The sequence below is a fragment of the Alligator sinensis genome, unplaced genomic scaffold, assembly GCF_000455745.1.
Source record: "Alligator sinensis unplaced genomic scaffold, ASM45574v1 scaffold970_1, whole genome shotgun sequence".
Lineage (NCBI taxonomy): Eukaryota > Metazoa > Chordata > Crocodylia > Alligatoridae > Alligator > Alligator sinensis.
The window spans coordinates 1,090,450-1,108,970 of NW_005842094.1; the positions used below are offsets into that span (position 1 = coordinate 1,090,450).

Sequence of the window (18,521 nt, forward strand, 5' to 3'; positions counted from 1 at the left end):
TCAGTCACCACAAATTCTTGAAGCTGGTAAAGGTACTCTCGCCTTTTGTCTGCATGAAGCAACTGAAGGAAAAGGTGTTCCACAAACAAGGTATTATTAAATGAAATTGATGAATCCAGCAGTTCAAAACAACAATTTGAAACTTTAGAAGCTGTACCCCTCTGGGATATTTTCTGTTCCTTACTCCTTGACATTGCTATTTATTTGCATTTTCCTGTAAGAAAAAGTTGGATGTTCATAGAAAATATGTTTTATTCTCCAGAAAACTACAGGCCAGATTCTAAAAACTGTGGACATCTAGCTGTAGAAGCTGAATTTTCCAAGAGCTACTGTACAGTTACTGAAAAATCAAGCATGAAACTGCATGATCAAATTAGGCACGCCTAACTGAAAAACTCTTTTTTAAAAGTCTTTTAGTCATACTTTGTTCACCAGTCAAGTAGTGAGGAATTCAAGTTTCAGCCCGTTCTCAAATAAGCACACAAGACGCCACTTTGAAATGTTTCCAGCTACAGAGCTTTTACCCATTTTTTCCTTGTTGAACTTGACTGGAAAAGTGTAAAAAACGATACTGAAAAGACCACTCTTGTAGAGGGTCCCAAAAATGGATTAATGATCTAATCTGTTCCTCCCCAACCCCTAAATTAATCATAGTCCTTCCTGCTACAGACCTTGATTACTCTAAATAACACTTACTTTGCACTGGCTTGCAAAAATAAGAAAAGATCAGATACAGGAGGATTTATTTATCTGGGAATGGAATTCAAAGAATCATAAAAAAGCATTTAAAATAACATTTCTGAGGGAAAATAAAACAAAAAAGTGTTTATTTGTTTTATCTGCCTAAAACATCTAAAGAAAGTTTTTTTCAGTGTGAAACACACAGACATCCCTATATCGACGAAAGTGAAAACCCATGTACTTAAATGACATTTCCTCTTACCTTCAGAAAGTCATAGAGATGTTTAAGAACTCCAATGCGCACTTCGTCCAGATCTTTCAAGAATCCATTAAAAATCGGCACTAGATCAGCTGCTGTTAGTTGATCCCCTAAAATAACAGCCAGTTCGTGTATGGAAAAAGCTAGCGTCCGACGTACCTTCCACTGTTGATAGTAAATAAGCAAATTATCTAGATTAAACACTGTAACTGTAGAAAACACTGAAGTAATAGAACTGGGGGTTTTTTGGAGGGTGGGAAGAGAAGAGGCAAAAACATTTACACAAGCTCCCAAATTCTGTACATGCATTATATTTATGAAGCTGCATTTTCTTAAAGCCCTAAGGAGGAGAGAGGAGTGTGGGGAGCAGCGGGGAGGAAAAGGGGAAAGAAAGGATTTGAACATAAATTTTGCCCACTATCAACAGCTTCATGGTTTCTTGTAAACCTCAACGTTGCTTGCTTGCCTATTTCTAATTTGTATATTGGTGTTCTAAATTCTTCTCTGAAAATGTGATTTTACCTGTACGTCTGATGCCAAGGTCTCATATGTATCCTTCAAACAGTGCCAATTCTGCCTGCCCAGAGTTAAAGCCACCCCTGGGAGACTATAAGCACAGTGTTTTGCTATTTCAGTGTCAACAGTCTGGGCTCGAGCTGGGTCAGTCATTGACAAGTACTGATCTAATAAAGGCTGAGGTATGATATCCTAAAAATAGAGACAGTAAATTATTAACATTAATAAATTAAACAAGAAGGAGACAGATCATCAGTATGGAAAGACATCTGTCCTAGTACAGCATTCTCTTTTGTGCCTCCAACCAGATGGCAAATGGACCAGGGGAACAAGCCAGGACAGTATAACAAAGTAACTGAACACCCTGCAATGACACAAGCCATCTTAAACTGCAGGACAAGTCACCACCTCAGTGACTTGTCAACCAGCTTAGGTAGAGCAGAAAACAACACCAATCTTTGTTACATTATCAATGTTTTAGTAAAGGCTGAAACATTATTTCATCCTTGAACAATATCATTCCGGGTACTGAACCGAGTTATGCAGCAACTAGACTCCTCACAGAACTTCCGAGTGTCTTCTGCATTTTGGAACTCAAAACATTTCACTGCTTATGACATACAGGCAGCAGCACAGGGCATAAGAAAAATCCCCCTGCTTGGTGCAGCAAATATGGATTTTACTGAAATCAAGCTTTTTTTTTTTTTTTGCTTCCCAGTTTCTATCAGAATCATTAGGGTTCTGCCTACTGATGCCTATACAAAATTTTGCAGGTGATTGGATGCAGTGCTCCCAAATTATTGTGCTTCAGACAGAGAAGTGTCATTTAATTGAGCCAAGAGCTGCACATCACACAGACAATTCAACTTTAACCACCTGTAACTTTGATTTATCGTCTTCAAAGGGTAGATTATCTTGCTCTTTCTTTAAGAAGTCGCTAGTCCCATTGCGTGGCTCCTCAGAGTCCTGCAAAAGAATTATGCTTATATATTTCCATTACAGAATTGGTGGTTGGGATCTCTCAAAGCATCACACCAAGGCAATGCAATTCCATCAAAGAACAGCTTTCCAAGGGCCAAATACAGCCCAATTCCGTAAGTAAGCAACCATGAGAAAATATTATTTATGTAAGACCATGTTACTCTCTACCTTGTTGTGGGTGACATTAAGACTATTTTCACTAGTTTTTACAAAAAAAGCTATTATATTATTAGGTAACATTGCAAGGGATCTGGCAGCGTTCAAATGCTGGAATATAGTTGGGGTTTTTTTTAATTATACTCTGAAAAAGTGCTATTTTTCTGTGCCTTAACAGATACTGACAAAACAGCTCAGTAGCTGCTCTACGAAAGCCAATACTCCTATAAAATCTTTATGCATTTTGGAGCACCTCAGGTATTTCCCCAAGTTATTACTTTTATTTTCCTACTGATAAGTGCTGAAAATGTTGTTCTGATGGACATGTAGGACGTTAGTAACTTCCTATGCATTAGTTTTAGCTAAAGACAAAACTAAGCACTGTGCAAAAGCTTTCCTATTCACCCCCATATGCACATCAAGAGCATCATAAAACAGTAAGGCAGGAAGCATGCATTTTGTCACTGACTGATTCAGCCTCCTGCCTGAAGATAAGCGGCTAATTTTAGATTAGATACAGGAAGGATGAAGACTATTTGGTTTGCTGCACATGAGATTCCTGTAAGACCATTTATAAAAACCACAACTTACTAGTTCTTAGCTTACTTAGGCCCCCAAATAAATAAGAGCTTTGAATAACTTTAAAATGTGATATTTATTAAGTGATATGGGATAATTATTATTGTAATAGTTCTTAGATATCAGGACTGGGGTACTGCTGTGCTAAGGGCTATTTAAACAGAGGTAAACATTGTTACCATCATTAAAAGTCCACTTGTCTATCTATCAGGAATGACTGTATACTTACTGTGCTTTTCAGTATACTGGTAGTAGTTTGGTCAATCATGTTATCATGGGATGATGGAGAGGACGAAGCATTCTCTACCGTGGCGATGCTGGCATCCAAAGAAGATATTTGCTTCTGAAGTTTGCCACCAGTCTCTTCCCTTGGTTTGGTCTCATGATCTCGGATGGAATCAAACTGAGCTGCTCTGAGTGCAGCAGACAAGACTTGAACCTGAGCTGTTATTAAGTGAAGGGATTTCAGCTTAAAGTTTTCCTTTAAACACAGTAAAGTTTTCCTTGCACTTGGTTTTAAAGCTACAATTATTTATTCCTAAATTAAAATCAAATGCAGTATAAGAGGCTAACAGTGTAAGAAAATAAATGTACCACTGGCACAAAAGGGCTACGACTATTCGATAAGAGAAACAGAGACTTGGAAGCACTAACATTTTCAACAAAAGCATAATAGTTACTATTTCTATGTCCTGAATAGATTTCTGACAGACTCCAACAGTAATTAGCAAAAGACTATCCTATCCTTAAAACTATACAATATGTTTTATTATGCATCTTTTGGAATATAGGTACACTGGTTAAGCTGGGTGGAATTAAATTCCCCACCCATCTCTCATCTCATCTCCAAGTGGAACTTTCTCTTGGTCTTCTCCTGGAGCATCTAATCTCCCTCCTCCTCCAGAGCTCTCTATTCTGTTCTCTACTGTTTTCTATTCTTTCTTTCTGCCTTCATCTTTTCCTGTTTATTCTCTGTAATCCCAATCCCTTTGTCTACTATCACTCTCTCAAATAGGATAGACACCTACTCATCACCTTTCTCTAGCTGAAACAAACTTGTTTTCAGTTTCCTGATGCCCTATCAACATTTTTATCTACACCTCTGGTGACATGGAGCTCTCTACACACAGTAACAATGTGGGTGCACTGCTCATAGGCTAACTGCTCTCAGTCTGGTGTGGAGTCAGACTGAGTCTCCAATTCCATGTAGGTCTGACTCCCATCCAGGAGGGTTGGGATTCAAAATATTCATATGGCGGTATTTAGCTCATTGGGATGAGCCAACAAGTTGGTAACAGATAACAGGCATGGTGGGAGGGAGATGGCTCTGAAAGTATACATGCCAGCTTGCTATAAGTTTCAGCACCTTATATGCCTGGTCTGCAGGTGTGCATAAGAAAACAATACAAAAACCAAGGCAGAGGCTCTGAAAAACATGTAGGCACATTCTTATATCCTGGAGCATTATCACTCCCCACCTCACTAGTCTACTAGTTGTCATCAGCCTCAGCTCACTAGCTTCTCCCTTTAGTAGCAATTCTAATAATTACAGTAACTGAGCTTACAGCCAACATGGTGGTTTCTGGCAAGTGCTCTGCTCTGCCATGTGACAGACCTGGATTCTGTAGCTAGGTTCCATCTCATTTCCTGACCTCAGGTACCAGGAACACCTTTAAGAGAATTTGACTGTGGGGGAGAACATGATGCATGACAAACTAAGCTTGGAACAAAATTAATGACATACAAGAGATTCTCATCACTGAATGAGTACCAGACCAGAAAACAACTTGCTGCAAGAAAGGACTATGAAGAGTGTAGGAAATTCTTTGAGGAAGCAGAAGCCATACTCTACTATTGTAAGCTCTTACCTTGAACATCTGGATCATCCATGTGCTCCTGCAAGGTTTCCAGCACCTTTTTTATTTCACTACTAGCAACACAGTTATTACACAAAGCCTCTGATACAGTGCAGCCATCTTTATGCATCTCCGTCTTGGACTGAAGCAACTCCAAATCCTGGCTTATATCAGGGAGAGGTGGGCGCCAGTATAGGAAAGTATTAAACACATCCTCAGCAGACTGGACCCTTGAGTTCATTCCCTGGCAGTTGCTGACTTGACAGTCTTTAATGCCCTCTATTACACAAGCAGCAATATCGTCACCTTGAGACAATCTAGTTAGATCTTCTCCGGGATTAGCACAGCTCTCTGAACTTGCTTCCTCTGTGTCTTTATTTGGGATTTCAGTGCAGAGCAGAGGGTTGATTTCAGAATCGCTCATTGAGGGAAGTACAGTTGATTTTACTCCCATTGGTTGTTCTGAACTAATAACAGAGGGGCATGATTAGCAGAACAAATAAAGAGCCCTAAGACCATACTTTCCAGGTAAATGCTTTATAAAAAGACAACAGCAATTACAATAATTGTAGTTATTATATTTGAGATAAATCCTACTTTAGAACTAACTGTTCTACCTCTAATACAATACAACTCTCCCCTTCCCAAATTATTACTGAAGAAAAATTAAAGCATAGACTAGATTTAAATTACATGCCAAGACAAAAGACTCAGGTTATCCACATTTCATACCATTATTAAAACTTTATTATCAAGTCCCTATAATATTAGTCCTGTGTTGCACACAGAGCCACAACAACTAAAACTGTAGGAAAAGGATCTTGTCAGTTTCTCTCTCCTCCTCAAAGGTTTTACCTTGGGGATGAACTGTTTGCACTGGAGCATGGTATATTTGCAATACTGCCTGCCTGGCAAGAACTGGAAGCGCCATCCTGGGCTGCTGGTCGGATACTCAGTGTCCCATCCTCCCGAATGTAAAGGCCAGCACTAGAAGGGTTTGCAAAGGTAGAAATAAATGGACCAAGAGACTGAAAAGCAGCTTGGCGAACCTGGGGTAGTATAAAAAAAAAAACAAAAAACAAAACAAAAAAAACCCAGTGATATATTCAGTAGTAGTGCTGTTACCATACTATTAAAACTGAAACATGGAATTTGGTTCACCCTTTTCTGTTACTGAATTAAATAGTAACATACAAGAAAATGTTTTGGCATTGCAATTCACCACTCAACAGGTCTTTGCTTCATATACTGTTTTTAATAATAGCATTTATAAGGAAAAAACAAGGTAACAGATCAAAAGGATTTAAGATGTAAAATGTGTGCCTAAAATATAGAAGTAATTTACCTGTAAAATGACTGCATGATTCAAATAAAATCATTTTTTTCACTGACTTAATACAAATCCCACATTCCCACTAATACTACAATGAAATTTCTTTTTCTAGTCCTATATCATTTTTTAAAAGCACTGTCTTCAAATCTGAGCAACCAAAATTTGACACCAAACCCCTAAGGAGGGCATCTTACATTTCTAAAACGGAGAAATCAAGAAGAGTACTAAAATGTTTAACTGTGATCCTAACACCCTCAGCTTTCAGTTTTTGATAGCAACCAACCAACCTACACACTGGACCTTGTTCTCTAATTACCCAACCACTAAATTCTACAAATCAATGAGGGTGGGTGGGTGTGAAACTGGGTATTCATATAGGATGCTGCAGGCTTGTGGTCTCCAATACTCTCCATTTGAAGATCCATGACTAAGAACTTCCACAGGTTCCTCATGTGGACATGGAAACCTTTAGCACTCAATCACCACTAATCAAGCCCCTTAGAAGCTATTTGAAATGGAAAAGTGCATTTGCTTAAGTCACAGGTATATCAATGAACCTATTCCTTCCTTACCCATCTGCAGGGGTCGCTGATAAGATTGATAAAGAGGGGTGACAGCTTACTCCTCCGAACTTCTGGGGAAGTAGTGTAAGACACTGCCATAAAGCACTCAGCACATGCTTTACGCATTCCCCAAACGCTGTCAGAGCAAAGTTCAAAAAACTTTGGAATCTGTAAAAACAAGTGAAACCATAACTAGTCAAACAGAAACTGCAACTTAGATAGCATAGATGGCAATAGTTCACATAAAAGGGGGAAAGGAGAAAAAGAGGAGGAGGATGTGAAAGAAGTGTCTAAGAATAAATTAATTGAAAACTAAAAACCCTCTTTTTGCCCCACTCATTTCAGTATGGTCTAGACTATCATTCAAGTTAAATAGGGGTTTAGAGAAGGACAAAAATTATAAAAAAGGTTATTTTTTCTTAAAGCCTGTGTTGGCATAACGCTAACTTATTAAGGCTGTAAATATAATTCCTTCCAGGTTGGGCAAGAAGTGACACAGTCAGATAAGTTTTAAAATATCAGTGGGCTTTCAGCTGTGCTTCCATCTGAAAAACAAAGTCTTGCTACTCAATCCCAGCCTGGAGTCTCATTTTGGAACCATCATCCTAGGTCCAAATGAGTCAACCATTACGTTTTGTTGAAGACAAACCTTTGCAAAGAGATGAATAACTAGCAATTTTTTAACCAGTCTAGTAACAGAAAAACAGCCAACCAATAGCAGAAAGTCACCAACTATGATTACAAGATGCGCTCACACAAAATACAAATCTGTTGAAATATGCCTCTGAGGTTTACATACCAAAAACCTCTCTGTAGCATCTTGTCCAACTGCATTACAGATATCACCAAAGTTGGCTGCACAAATCTGAAAAGAGGGAAGAAATTATAGGTAAACTTGAAGGCCACTAAGATTATTTTGATTTTTGCTGTGGATTGAGGAAGAAGGGAGGGAGAGGCAAATTTCACCCCATATTTTAGTCTAAGTATCAATTTGATAATTTGTGTGCGCTTCTCTAACTTAATCATGCAAGTAAACCCTGCAAGCACTGAAGCCTCACTCCTGAATACAGATTCCTTAGGTAGGCCTCCATGGTCCATGCATGGTATCACTGAATTCAATGTTTGGGTGAATCAACACATCTGTGAAAAGTCCTATTAATTTCAATCAGCTCCAGATGGTTTGAAGGAACTTGTTATTTGAATATTTGAATGACTTGAGCAGAAACTGCCAAAAATGGTGCAGAAGTAAAATATATTACATGCATATCAGGACTCAGATGTACTGACAGGACTGTGATTTTGGCCAGTTTCAGTCGGTGATTAAAGTTAAATATTTTGCTGAATTAAGATTCAAACTAGTATCATTCACCCCATAAGCTCCATTATTCAAGCAAATAATGAAGTTCTTCAGTGTAGAAAAAAAGGAGTATAAGAAACATAGCTAAAGTCTAAAATCATTTTACCCATCAACGGCAGGCTTAAAGCTGATTTGCACAGATGTTACCATGAGACCGTGTAAGTGCATTTGAAAGAGTTCAGTTATGAAACTAGCCATGCCAACCTTACGGACTTGGAACAGCTTCCCATCGCCACACAGCTCACAGAAACGGGGAAGAAGTATGCGTTCAACAGTTGTTTTGCTCAACATAGAAGCCATTTTACAGATTATCTATAAACAAGAGGGACAGGGGAAAAAAACATAACTCTTAGTCCTGTAACAGTACTCAATTTTGGTTCCAGTATACTTCTAAAAGGTCAGTTTGGAAAGCAAAAGTCAACTAGTTCCTAAAATGCAAAATTGGCACATGAACATATTTTAAAGTTTCTTTCCCTTATTTATTTTCATGCACTTGTATATGCAGCATGTTCCCAGGAGCTTTAAATAAAAAACAATAGATAAAGTATTGTCGTGCCTGAGCATAACACTTCTGCACCAGCAGACAGACTGCAGGAAAACTGTAAAATGACTTCACAGAATAAGTTAGTTAGAAGATAATGTACACTGCTTTATACAGGGGTTCTCAAACTAGGAAGTAGTGTGCGCTACATGTTTTATAGTGTGCACTACACGTTTGGCTCCTGACAGATGAGAATAAAACCAAACAAAACAAAAACCAAACAAAACAGCGTTTTACTGGAAGAGGAAGCACGTTAGTTCAACAAGACTCGCCCAGCTTCTGTATAAATTGTGCGCTTCAGCAGAGCTTTTTGGCACTTTTAGCTATTCAACCCGCTATTACATAAAAGTGCCAAAAAGCCCCACTGAAACATGCAATCTATGCAGATGCCAGGCAAGCCAGGTGAAACTATGGCAATGCTTCTTCTGGGCACGTGCTGCGCTCAGCACAGGGGTGCACGGAGCTGAAAGTAAAGCACCATTTGTTTGTTTTTTTTCCATGTCTGTAAGTAACCTTAATATTTTTGTAACAGTGGTGTTAAGTGCCCCACTGTGACAGCAACCCTACAAAGCCATGTTCTTGAAAACAGTGTGTTTGCATGCTTAACACTAAGCATGCAAGTAGTCTCCCTGGCTTCAGCACGGCTTGAAATTTAGAAGAGGCACAGCTGTTTGCAGGATCAGAAGACAAAAATACAATAAACAAGTTTGCCAAACAACAGGAGAGAAGGGGAAAGAAGGATTAAGCTCATAAAAATAAGACAACATGATTATATACATTACCTAGGGCACACCTCATGGAATTCACATTCAATTACCTGCCCGTATATAAAAATTTTGGCTCATAGAAAAGGAAAAGAAAAATCATGCATTCATTAGATTTGAGCTCCTTTATCTGAGAAGCAGTTAGTATCAACTGTAACCATAAACCACAGGTTATCAGTAGCATTTACTTTAGACACATATGCTTTTTCAGTATAATGCATGAAGATCCCTGCACCTGCAACTAGAGAAAAGTTTGGGAGAGGGTGGACCCACTGCTCTGCATCCTTCTTTCCACTGAATAACTCTGTTTGATGAAGCCCAAAAATCACATGCTGAGCCAAAGACTGTTGGATTACCAAAGCATGAAAACATTTTTTTAATTGAATATTTTCAAAGAAATATTTCTCCCTCTATAAAAATAGTCCTCAGTCTTAGAAATGTTCTGAATTTTGTAACAAATTGGCAAATAAAAGCTCCATGATTCCTTTTCTTTGTGCAACTGTCAAACCTTCAGAAAGACATCTGGTAGTCAAATGTCACCCTGGAAATCTGCCAAACAAAGGCAATCTAGAAGGTAAAGGTGTTTTACAGGTCAAATGCTGACAGGTAGTCACACACCTTTATAGTTCATGGAACCAAATTTGATTTCTCATAAGTAAATAGAAAATGTTTTTTTCATCAAGCATTCTTGAGGAAAGTCTTGAGATTTAAAGACTTTCCAAATCATTCAAACTTTTCTGCAAAGTTGAGGCTCCACGTGCAACCCCATGTCCCACACTTCACGCTGTACACTACTACCCTTCAAGACAGACATACGTATACTGGAAAGAGAAGGAAGCGACAAGAATTATCAGAGGCCTACAGAACATGATATATAAGGAGAGGTTAGAAGAACCTCTAGATTAGTTAGTCTAGAGAAGAGAAGACTAAGGGGCAGTGAGGGGGAGGGAAACAGTCTTCAGATACAGGAAGATTTTTCTAGAGGATGGCAACCAATTATTCTGCGTCCACAAGTAGTAATTGGATTAAACTGCAATAAGGGAAATCTAAGTCGCATGTTAAGGAAGACACCCTCACTACAAGGGTGGTCAAGTACTGGAACAGATTACCTCTCAAGAGATTGTAAAAAGTGCATCACTGAAAGTTTTAAAGTTCAAGTTAAGCAAACACTTCACTGGAATGGTTTAGACATGAGTGATTCTGCCTCCATCTCCTGAGGTCCCTTCAGCCCAATTTTATTATGACACTGAAACTTGAAGAAAAAAAAACTGTTTGCAAAAATTACAGCCTTTGCAACAAATTAAAGAAAACTGCCAAGCACCTTCATCGTGTGGTTTTATTTTCCCCCCTAGATTTTAACAATCTTTTAGCAGCTTAAAAATAAAAACTCTCTCTCCGATTCTAATCTTTCCATAAAAATGCCAAACACTCATTTATCTCTCTATGTATCTAGCTAATCTTCTAATTTACAGCTTTTGTTGCTTGTATTCTGTGCACGCACGTGTGCGCGTGCCAGCTACCTGTAATGTCAGCATTACTCTTAGACTGTAGGTTGACTGTTGTTGCAGCTTCAGATGAGGGAACACTAGTTTCCACACACAGTTCTTGTTAAAGCTCTACTTCCCAGTGACTTTAAATATAGAAAAATATTCCTCTGTGACAGTTTAAGGCCAGTTACTTTATAACGTTAATGTAGCTCATTTGGAAACTATATTTGACCATGTCTCTGTTTTAAAAAAGATCTCACAACACATGCCCATAATCTGAAACAGGAGTCCTGAATAGCACCCTGTGGTACTGGGAAGGACTGAGAAACAGGTCTTTCTTTATAAGGAAAAACATTCGTAATAGAACAAATGAGAAACAGTGACAGTACAAGAAGAACTGCACCAAGACTCCACTTACCCAGTTCACATCTAAACTTTTAAACTTCTTTGGTAAGTAAAGTCCAAATCCCAAATCCAGGCACTGACAAATCCCATTTCTAAATAAGGGATACAACACAACTCCCTCCCCACCCCACTTCTTCCTTTGGCACTTACATTTACAGCTTCCACCTTGTACTCATCATCACTGTCTGGGGCCGAGAGGTCCAACAGAATTGGACACACTTTATTTTCAACATCATTTTGAAAGACGAGGTCTTGCTCCAGCAATATCAGCAGTGCTTCTTGACCTGCTTTTCTAACCTTGTGACATGAAAAGGAGCAAATACCGCACACTTTAAAGAAGTATTTTACCGGTACCTGAGAACTGTAAGACTAAAAGGTGAACATTTTTAAGGAATAGAGTGCAATAAGTCTGAGAAGCTACCATTTAACTATCTAAAGTATTAATAATCAACACAAAACAAAAACTTATTTTAGTAAGATATTAAAATAGATGGCCTTTTAATCAAACTTTGGGTAGAGTAAAGAGCTAAACTTAGAGCCAGATATAGAACTCATCTCTGGAATCTATTGCTGATTTCCTCGTTCATTTCTACCTAGGGGGAATAATAAAGATTTCTTTTGTTAAGTATTTTAAGAGGTATGGATGAAAAACTCTATTTAAGACCTAGGTATTATTAACCAACAGAGAACACCTCCCTATTATTTCCTTCTCCTGTCCTAAGAAAGGTCACCATGCCCGTCTGAAGTAACTATGAACAGCCTGAAGTTTCCTACCTGATTGTTAGGGTCAGTGAGGTATCTCACTACAATAGGCATAAGATACTCAGAAAATGCTGTTGGAAAGTTTGGTCGACTCTCTTGCAGAAAAATAGAAATGGGAGGTATCTGTTCCATCAATTCTGTCCGTACAGTTGGCTCTGGCAGTACAAAGAAAATCAAAGCTGTTTCAAGTTGGTTCAAAATTAGAACCAGGCATGTTCAATAAATGACATTTTCTAACGTGGAACTGTATAAATAGTAAATAAATGAAGATTCTGAAAATGTCAATATTTAGTATCTCAAAATTTAACAGCGTTGAGAAATCTCACACTCAAATATAACCTCCTAGGCTCCAGAAGATCAGGATATTTTTCAGAGAAGTCAGACATTATTAATGCACTGAGTTACCAAACCCAATTACCATGAGCCTATGCAAACCCGATAGTGACATGCACAACTGCTCCTTAAAAACCCCTTGCACAAGCCTGTGCAGCAACAGTACACAGAAATAAGACACACATTTTGCCTCCACAAATATATAGCTAACTTCTTTCAAAAGCTGGCTTTCTGTGCCTGACTACTATACTTCTTTAAAGCGTATTTGTAGGAACACATTTTTTACCCATGACTGAGCGACTGTGGAACTCCCTAACAGTCCAAAAGAAGCAATACATATTATTTTTCATATTGTTTTCTGTTTTGATATGATGTCCTGGATAATTTTCATCTTCTGAAAAGCATCCAGAACATTCTCAGGTACACTGGAATGATACAAGGAATATTTAGCACTTTAGATGTTCAAAGTTTTGTAAGAACATCAAGGTTCACAAAACCCTGTGACGCAGAAAAGCATTCACATCTGCTTCCTGTGTTTTGCAATAACCTACAACTCAATGGCTAAAAACTGTGCTGTACTTCCTTGACAGAGGCAACATTTAGTCTCTTCAGAATGACAGAGAAGGTTAATCAATCACTAACATGCTGACTACCTTTGCCTTTCCATTAATTATATAACTACAGGTTAGGAGATAATAGTTTAACAGCTACATTTTCACTGAATGGCTCTTCATTGGAATTCGCTTTCTAATTATTGTTAGGATAGACCTTTAAAAAAAAAACAAAAAAAAAAACACCACACAAAAAAAATGAACAAGACACACCACAGGAAAAAAGCTATAAATATTACATTAGTTCAAACTTCTATTTAGAATGCTAGATATACAGTACAAGAGAATGATCACAAGGAAGTTGTTATATTAAATATACATGTGTTACATGTAAGCAAGAATCACCATCACAACCCTGTGTTAATGCAATATTAAAGCTGCAGATTTAAATATCAAAACATCATGAAATTCAAATGTAAAGCTCTCCAAAGCAAAGTCAATCCCCTTGTAATCCGAGTGAAGTTTTTTTACACAATTTTTTTTATCTATACTATGATATGTATGGAAAGGTTTAGGGAAATAAAACATTTCAAACCTAGATTCCTAAATGTGAATAATTAGATCCCCAGTTAAGCACTTAATTAATGGCCATAATCTTCAGAGGGGCTGAAAACCTACTGCTCCAGTTGATTTCAATAGAGCACAAATACTTTTATCCTGAATTCAGAAGCCTTACTCTAGGTTTGGAAGATGGCATTTTCAAAAGTAAATAAGCAAATCAGATACCCAAATCCTACTGATTTGTAATGAGATTTGGACACTTAACTCCTTAAAAGAAAGAAAAAAAAAAAAAAAAAGGTTGGCTAGGTGACTAACTTTTAGGTATTTGAGTTAAAATGCTTAAGTTTGTACATTTTTATGTAGAGTACCTTACATTAATTTCTGAATTTTCTGGTGGAACAGAACCAGCAGGGTAGTAACCAGAGAGCAGAAAACCAATTTTTGGATTGCTATGGCTCCTATCCAGCAAAGGGAATAAGCATTTCATGAAAGGACAGTCAAGCAGCTACGGCACTAGCTTAGGACTTGGAACCTCAGTTCAAGTATCTGCTCAGTCGCAAAATTCCTGTATTCTGTAGGAAAAATCACTTCTCTCTCTTTATGTCTCAGCTCCCTATCTGGAAAATAATACCACTTCCCTACCCCTCAGGGTTGTTGTGAGTGTAAATACATTAAAATGTTATGAGGTGCTCTGATAAGGGGGCCACAAGTACTTGAGACACTTTTTTAAAGTGGCTATCTGAATCTTGCTTATGGTACAATACTCCTTTTTCTCTGCCTCCTCCATACAAGAGTTAGGGATGAAAAAGATATTCCAGGGGCGGGCAATTATTTTGCCACATAGGGTGTTTTGGTGAACTGTCATGGGCTAGGTCAACACCGCCTGCCCTCACCCACAATGGGAGGGGGCTGCAGTCGTGTAGGGGAGGGGGCTTGCGGCGGGGAGGGAGTGGACTCACATGGCAGTAACAGCATGGGAGTGGAGCCTAGCGCCAGAGCCCAGGGCAGAGCCATGACCTGCTTTCCGCATGTCCCTACAACAGGTGCCAGTTCCGCAGGCAGAATATACATGTGTTACAACGAAGTGTGTCACAAGGAGCTGATTGCAGCTATGCCCTGGGCCCCAACCCCACATTATCACTGCCCTGCGATCCTGGGGCCTCAGGATCTTGAGGCCATGACAGCATGGGGCCAGGGCCTGGGGCAGAGCCACAATCTGCTCCCCGCATGTCCCGCCTGTGGAACTGGTGCCCACTGCAGGGATGGGTGGGGAGCGGATTGTGGCTCTGTCCCAGGCCCCAGCCCCATACTGTTACCATCCTGTTCCCCATCCACCCATGGCCCTATCCAATCTGCCATGCCACACGGGTCCCAGGCCAATCTCCTGCTGCCTGCCCGCTCCATCTGGTGTCCCTAGCGATGACTGCAGGGCAGATGGGCTGGGGTGCCTGGGCAGCAGCAGCCACGGAGACTAGCAGTGGGGGGCAGCAGCATATTCAGCCACAGCAGGAAGGAGCTGCCACTGCTGGGGCTGCCAGAAAACAAGTCCAACCATTGCTCCACCCCAGTTCCACTATGTGCACTAGGGACTGCCCCCTGCACTGGGCCAGGAAGGGCCAAGAGGCTCACTGCGGGCGGACAAAACCCTTTGGAGGGCCAGATTTTGCCCAGCCCTAAGATAAAGGTCCATTGATAGGCCACGCTACTGCAGTATCATATAGCAGAACTGACAGCAGCTACCACACCTTTCAGTTGGTAGCAGATGCTGCATAACTCCAAAGACGGAAACATCTCTATGAAGGAATGAAGATCTTAAATAAAGGAAGGTCACACCATGTTCAAGGCGTAAAGGCCTATCCTTTCTGTTTAACAAAATGTTACACGGTATTTATCAGTGAAACAAAGTAGGCTATCACATCTAAACTGCAGTTTCTTAAATAAGGGTAAAAATAAAAAAAAAAAATCAGTCTCAAACCTGCATCTTCAGACAGCCTGACTGCTATTTCCATTACTGTCAAGAAATCTTCTTCATTATTACTGAAATCTCGAAAGACATCAAGTAGGCCTCTGGCAATAATTTGTCTGTGAATGGACAACATATTGTATACCTTAATATCCTGATGACACATCAAGGATTAGGGGATAAGGAGAGGAACTTATCAGATGTGGGCAACTTAAAGGTATGGCCAATCTTGTTTTATATGCTCAAATGTTCAAACACATGTATGCAACATGCCTATACCCCAAATGGAAAATAAAATTGAATATCTTAAAGATGACCAATACTGAAAGAGACTATCATATGTAAATAACAGTTTTTAATTAACTAGAAAAAACATTAAATATGCAATTGAGAGAAAAAAATCACAAGAGATACAGTAACTTAACACTTTTTCTTCATTTCAAATCCACAGTTAGATTCAGTATCAGAATACCAAAAGATATTAACAGAATGACTAGGCAACTGACAAAGAGCAGGGAGAAAAGGAGAAATTCCTATTGTGGTTTTACAGAATAAAAATCTAATGATCAAGTCCTTACCGATTAAATATATTATCACTAAAAGCATACTTTTCCAGACGAGCCAGTGGAGTCAAGTTATCCTGTCCTGGAATGTCCAAGAATGCAGTTATCCTCATGCTATCACAGTCTGGTCCATAATCTTCAAACCCAACTTAAAAGGGGAGAAAATAAAGCATCAGCACAAGAAGAAATAAAAGAATTAAGTACACTGCCTCAGCAGCACTGGCCACTTTTAAAGAAATTCTGCACACAGTTCTCTTTCGCTAACAAATACTTAGAGGACCCTAATCTTCACTTTATTTTAAAGGCAGGCAATGCAAAGTGGCTCAGTTGCCAAAATAAAATTTCCTCATATTGTGCATATACATTTGGGAACTTTCCACTGCATAAATACAAACTATTTACCTCTCTCTAGGCATGTGCATTTTTGTTGTTGTTATTTAAAACTCATCAGCACTGCTCCCCAAAAGTTACCACACCAGTATTTTCACTCCACCATTCTTAACTGTCACGATTTTAAAATCTACACGTGAAGGTTACAGACTATACGCAAGAAATAGATAAAAGGTGAAAACCATAATTTGGCCTACAAGATAGGTAATTACTTAATAGCCTCTGCTATTAAAGAAATACTGAAAAGCAGGTCACATACAATATATTAAAGAGGACTCCCTCTCATGTCACTAAGAACTATACAAAGAGTACATGCCAATGCTATATGTAACTACTTGGATCACAACTGAAAGTCTGTATTGATTGAACCTGTATTCTTCACTATATACAAGAGGACTTGCATCATCTCACAGTGGTGATTTTTTAATGGAGTGTGACCACTGCATATATAAAATTAAATAGGCCTTAAGAAAAAAAAAAAAAAAAAAAAAAAAAAAAACTAGATATTTTATTAAGTACATTTTTACTGCCCTTAATGGTTTGACTTGGATTTGGCATATTGTTATACTTACTTATTCTATACTTTGGCATATATTGCTTAATAAACCATGGGAATGTAATCTAGAAGCTCCTAGCTATGGCACAGACTCCATTAGTGGCCATGAGCCTGTGTGCGTAGGAAGGAAAATGACACTGTGAAAACTGTTCCCTGTGAAATCAATGGAACTTTTGCAATATACTTTAAAGTGAGCCAGACAATGTCTTTAATCACATTTCAGTTTCCCCTCACATGGGGCAACTACTTAACCCATCCATCTGTGATACTGTGAAGATTAGCTGGTCTATAAGTGCTCTGAAGAAGTAAATCTCTACATCGGGTATTAGTTTAATGAATAAAATATATCTTCCCGATAACTCAGTCCATCCAAATAAGGCATTTCAGAGAGCACAAAACTTCTTCAAATTGCTTAAATGTTATCTTTCTGCTGTTTTAAATTCAAATATAAAATCACCAGTAGCTTAAATTTTGACACTGAGCTTTATTAAAATCTATTATAGATCATTAAAAGAGAAATTGCTCCGCTACTAGTGATAACATTACAGTGAGACTGGAGTGTATTTAAATATTGGACCGATACAGTATATTATCTCCAGTTTCAACAAGCAAACATTAACGCATGTAGACACCAATTCACAGATCAACTTTGTACCTACAGAGCTATGGGGCTTTGTGCCTGCTTATAAACATGAATTTGAAAGCAAAAACATGAAGTTGCTAAGAAACACCTGCATTTTATTCACCTTGTTCCCTGGTCTGTCCCTCACCTCCAATCCTGGAGGGTCTTCTCCTTTCCCAACCAAGGAGAGAATTAAATCACCAGCAATACCAAGAAATACCTATTGACTAGAACTAGTAACTGCATCTCCCTCAATGGCATCAGTGTAAAAGAAAGCAAAGGCTCTTGGGGCACACTGTAGCCTTCCCAACAAAGGACAGCGGTAAATTTGAAACAACAGTTGGCCCCAGGCACAAATCAGGGCTCCTTAGAGATACACCAAACCTATTATTTCTGAGGAAATAAGACCTAGGTCTTAATTTTTTTACAATTAAGATACTATCTATCTGTGTGTTGCAGGGGGAAACCAGAGTCTCCAAGGAAACTACTCCAACAAAAGACCAGAATAAGGACTGAATCCTGCAGTTCTTGCAGACAATGAGCTGATTTCAATAGGAGTCCCAAGCACAAGAAAAATGGCAATCAAGTGAAGACTCATTTTTATGCTAACTTGTGAATCTATAGCCATAACTATGCATATATGATTTTTGAAATAAAGCAAGGGTTGCAGTATTTCTTCTGCTGACATTTTATAACACCCAGCTACACCAGCTCATTTAATAAGAATGACACCGGGGGGGGG

At 38.8% G+C, this 18,521-nt stretch overlaps 1 protein-coding gene across 2 annotated transcripts in view; it reads right to left on the reverse strand.

The window, feature by feature from the left end:
* LOC102378458 (serine/threonine-protein phosphatase 4 regulatory subunit 1-like) overlaps nucleotides 1-18,521 on the reverse strand; it is a 29,699-nt gene that overhangs the window by 7,333 nt on the left and 3,845 nt on the right. Inside the window, exons 3-16 of one of the 2 annotated variants that reach the window (XM_025204704.1) lie at nucleotides 16,257-16,359; nucleotides 15,661-15,767; nucleotides 12,253-12,395; nucleotides 11,629-11,775; nucleotides 8,486-8,593; nucleotides 7,724-7,789; nucleotides 6,934-7,092; nucleotides 5,884-6,077; nucleotides 5,041-5,495; nucleotides 3,402-3,616; nucleotides 2,333-2,422; nucleotides 1,463-1,648; nucleotides 944-1,105; nucleotides 1-62 (exon numbers count right to left, since the gene is read on the reverse strand). The exon at nucleotides 1-62 is cut by the window's left edge and continues 63 nt beyond it. In XM_025204704.1, the coding sequence (XP_025060489.1) occupies nucleotides 1-62; nucleotides 944-1,105; nucleotides 1,463-1,648; nucleotides 2,333-2,422; nucleotides 3,402-3,616; nucleotides 5,041-5,495; nucleotides 5,884-6,077; nucleotides 6,934-7,092; nucleotides 7,724-7,789; nucleotides 8,486-8,593; nucleotides 11,629-11,775; nucleotides 12,253-12,395; nucleotides 15,661-15,767; nucleotides 16,257-16,359 (2,197 nt within the window). Of the gene's footprint in view, nucleotides 63-943; nucleotides 1,106-1,462; nucleotides 1,649-2,332; nucleotides 2,423-3,401; nucleotides 3,617-5,040; nucleotides 5,496-5,883; nucleotides 6,078-6,933; nucleotides 7,093-7,723; nucleotides 7,790-8,485; nucleotides 8,594-11,628; nucleotides 11,776-12,252; nucleotides 12,396-15,660; nucleotides 15,768-16,226; nucleotides 16,360-18,521 lie in introns of both variants that reach the window. The other variant, XM_006024077.3, reaches the window with a different exon arrangement.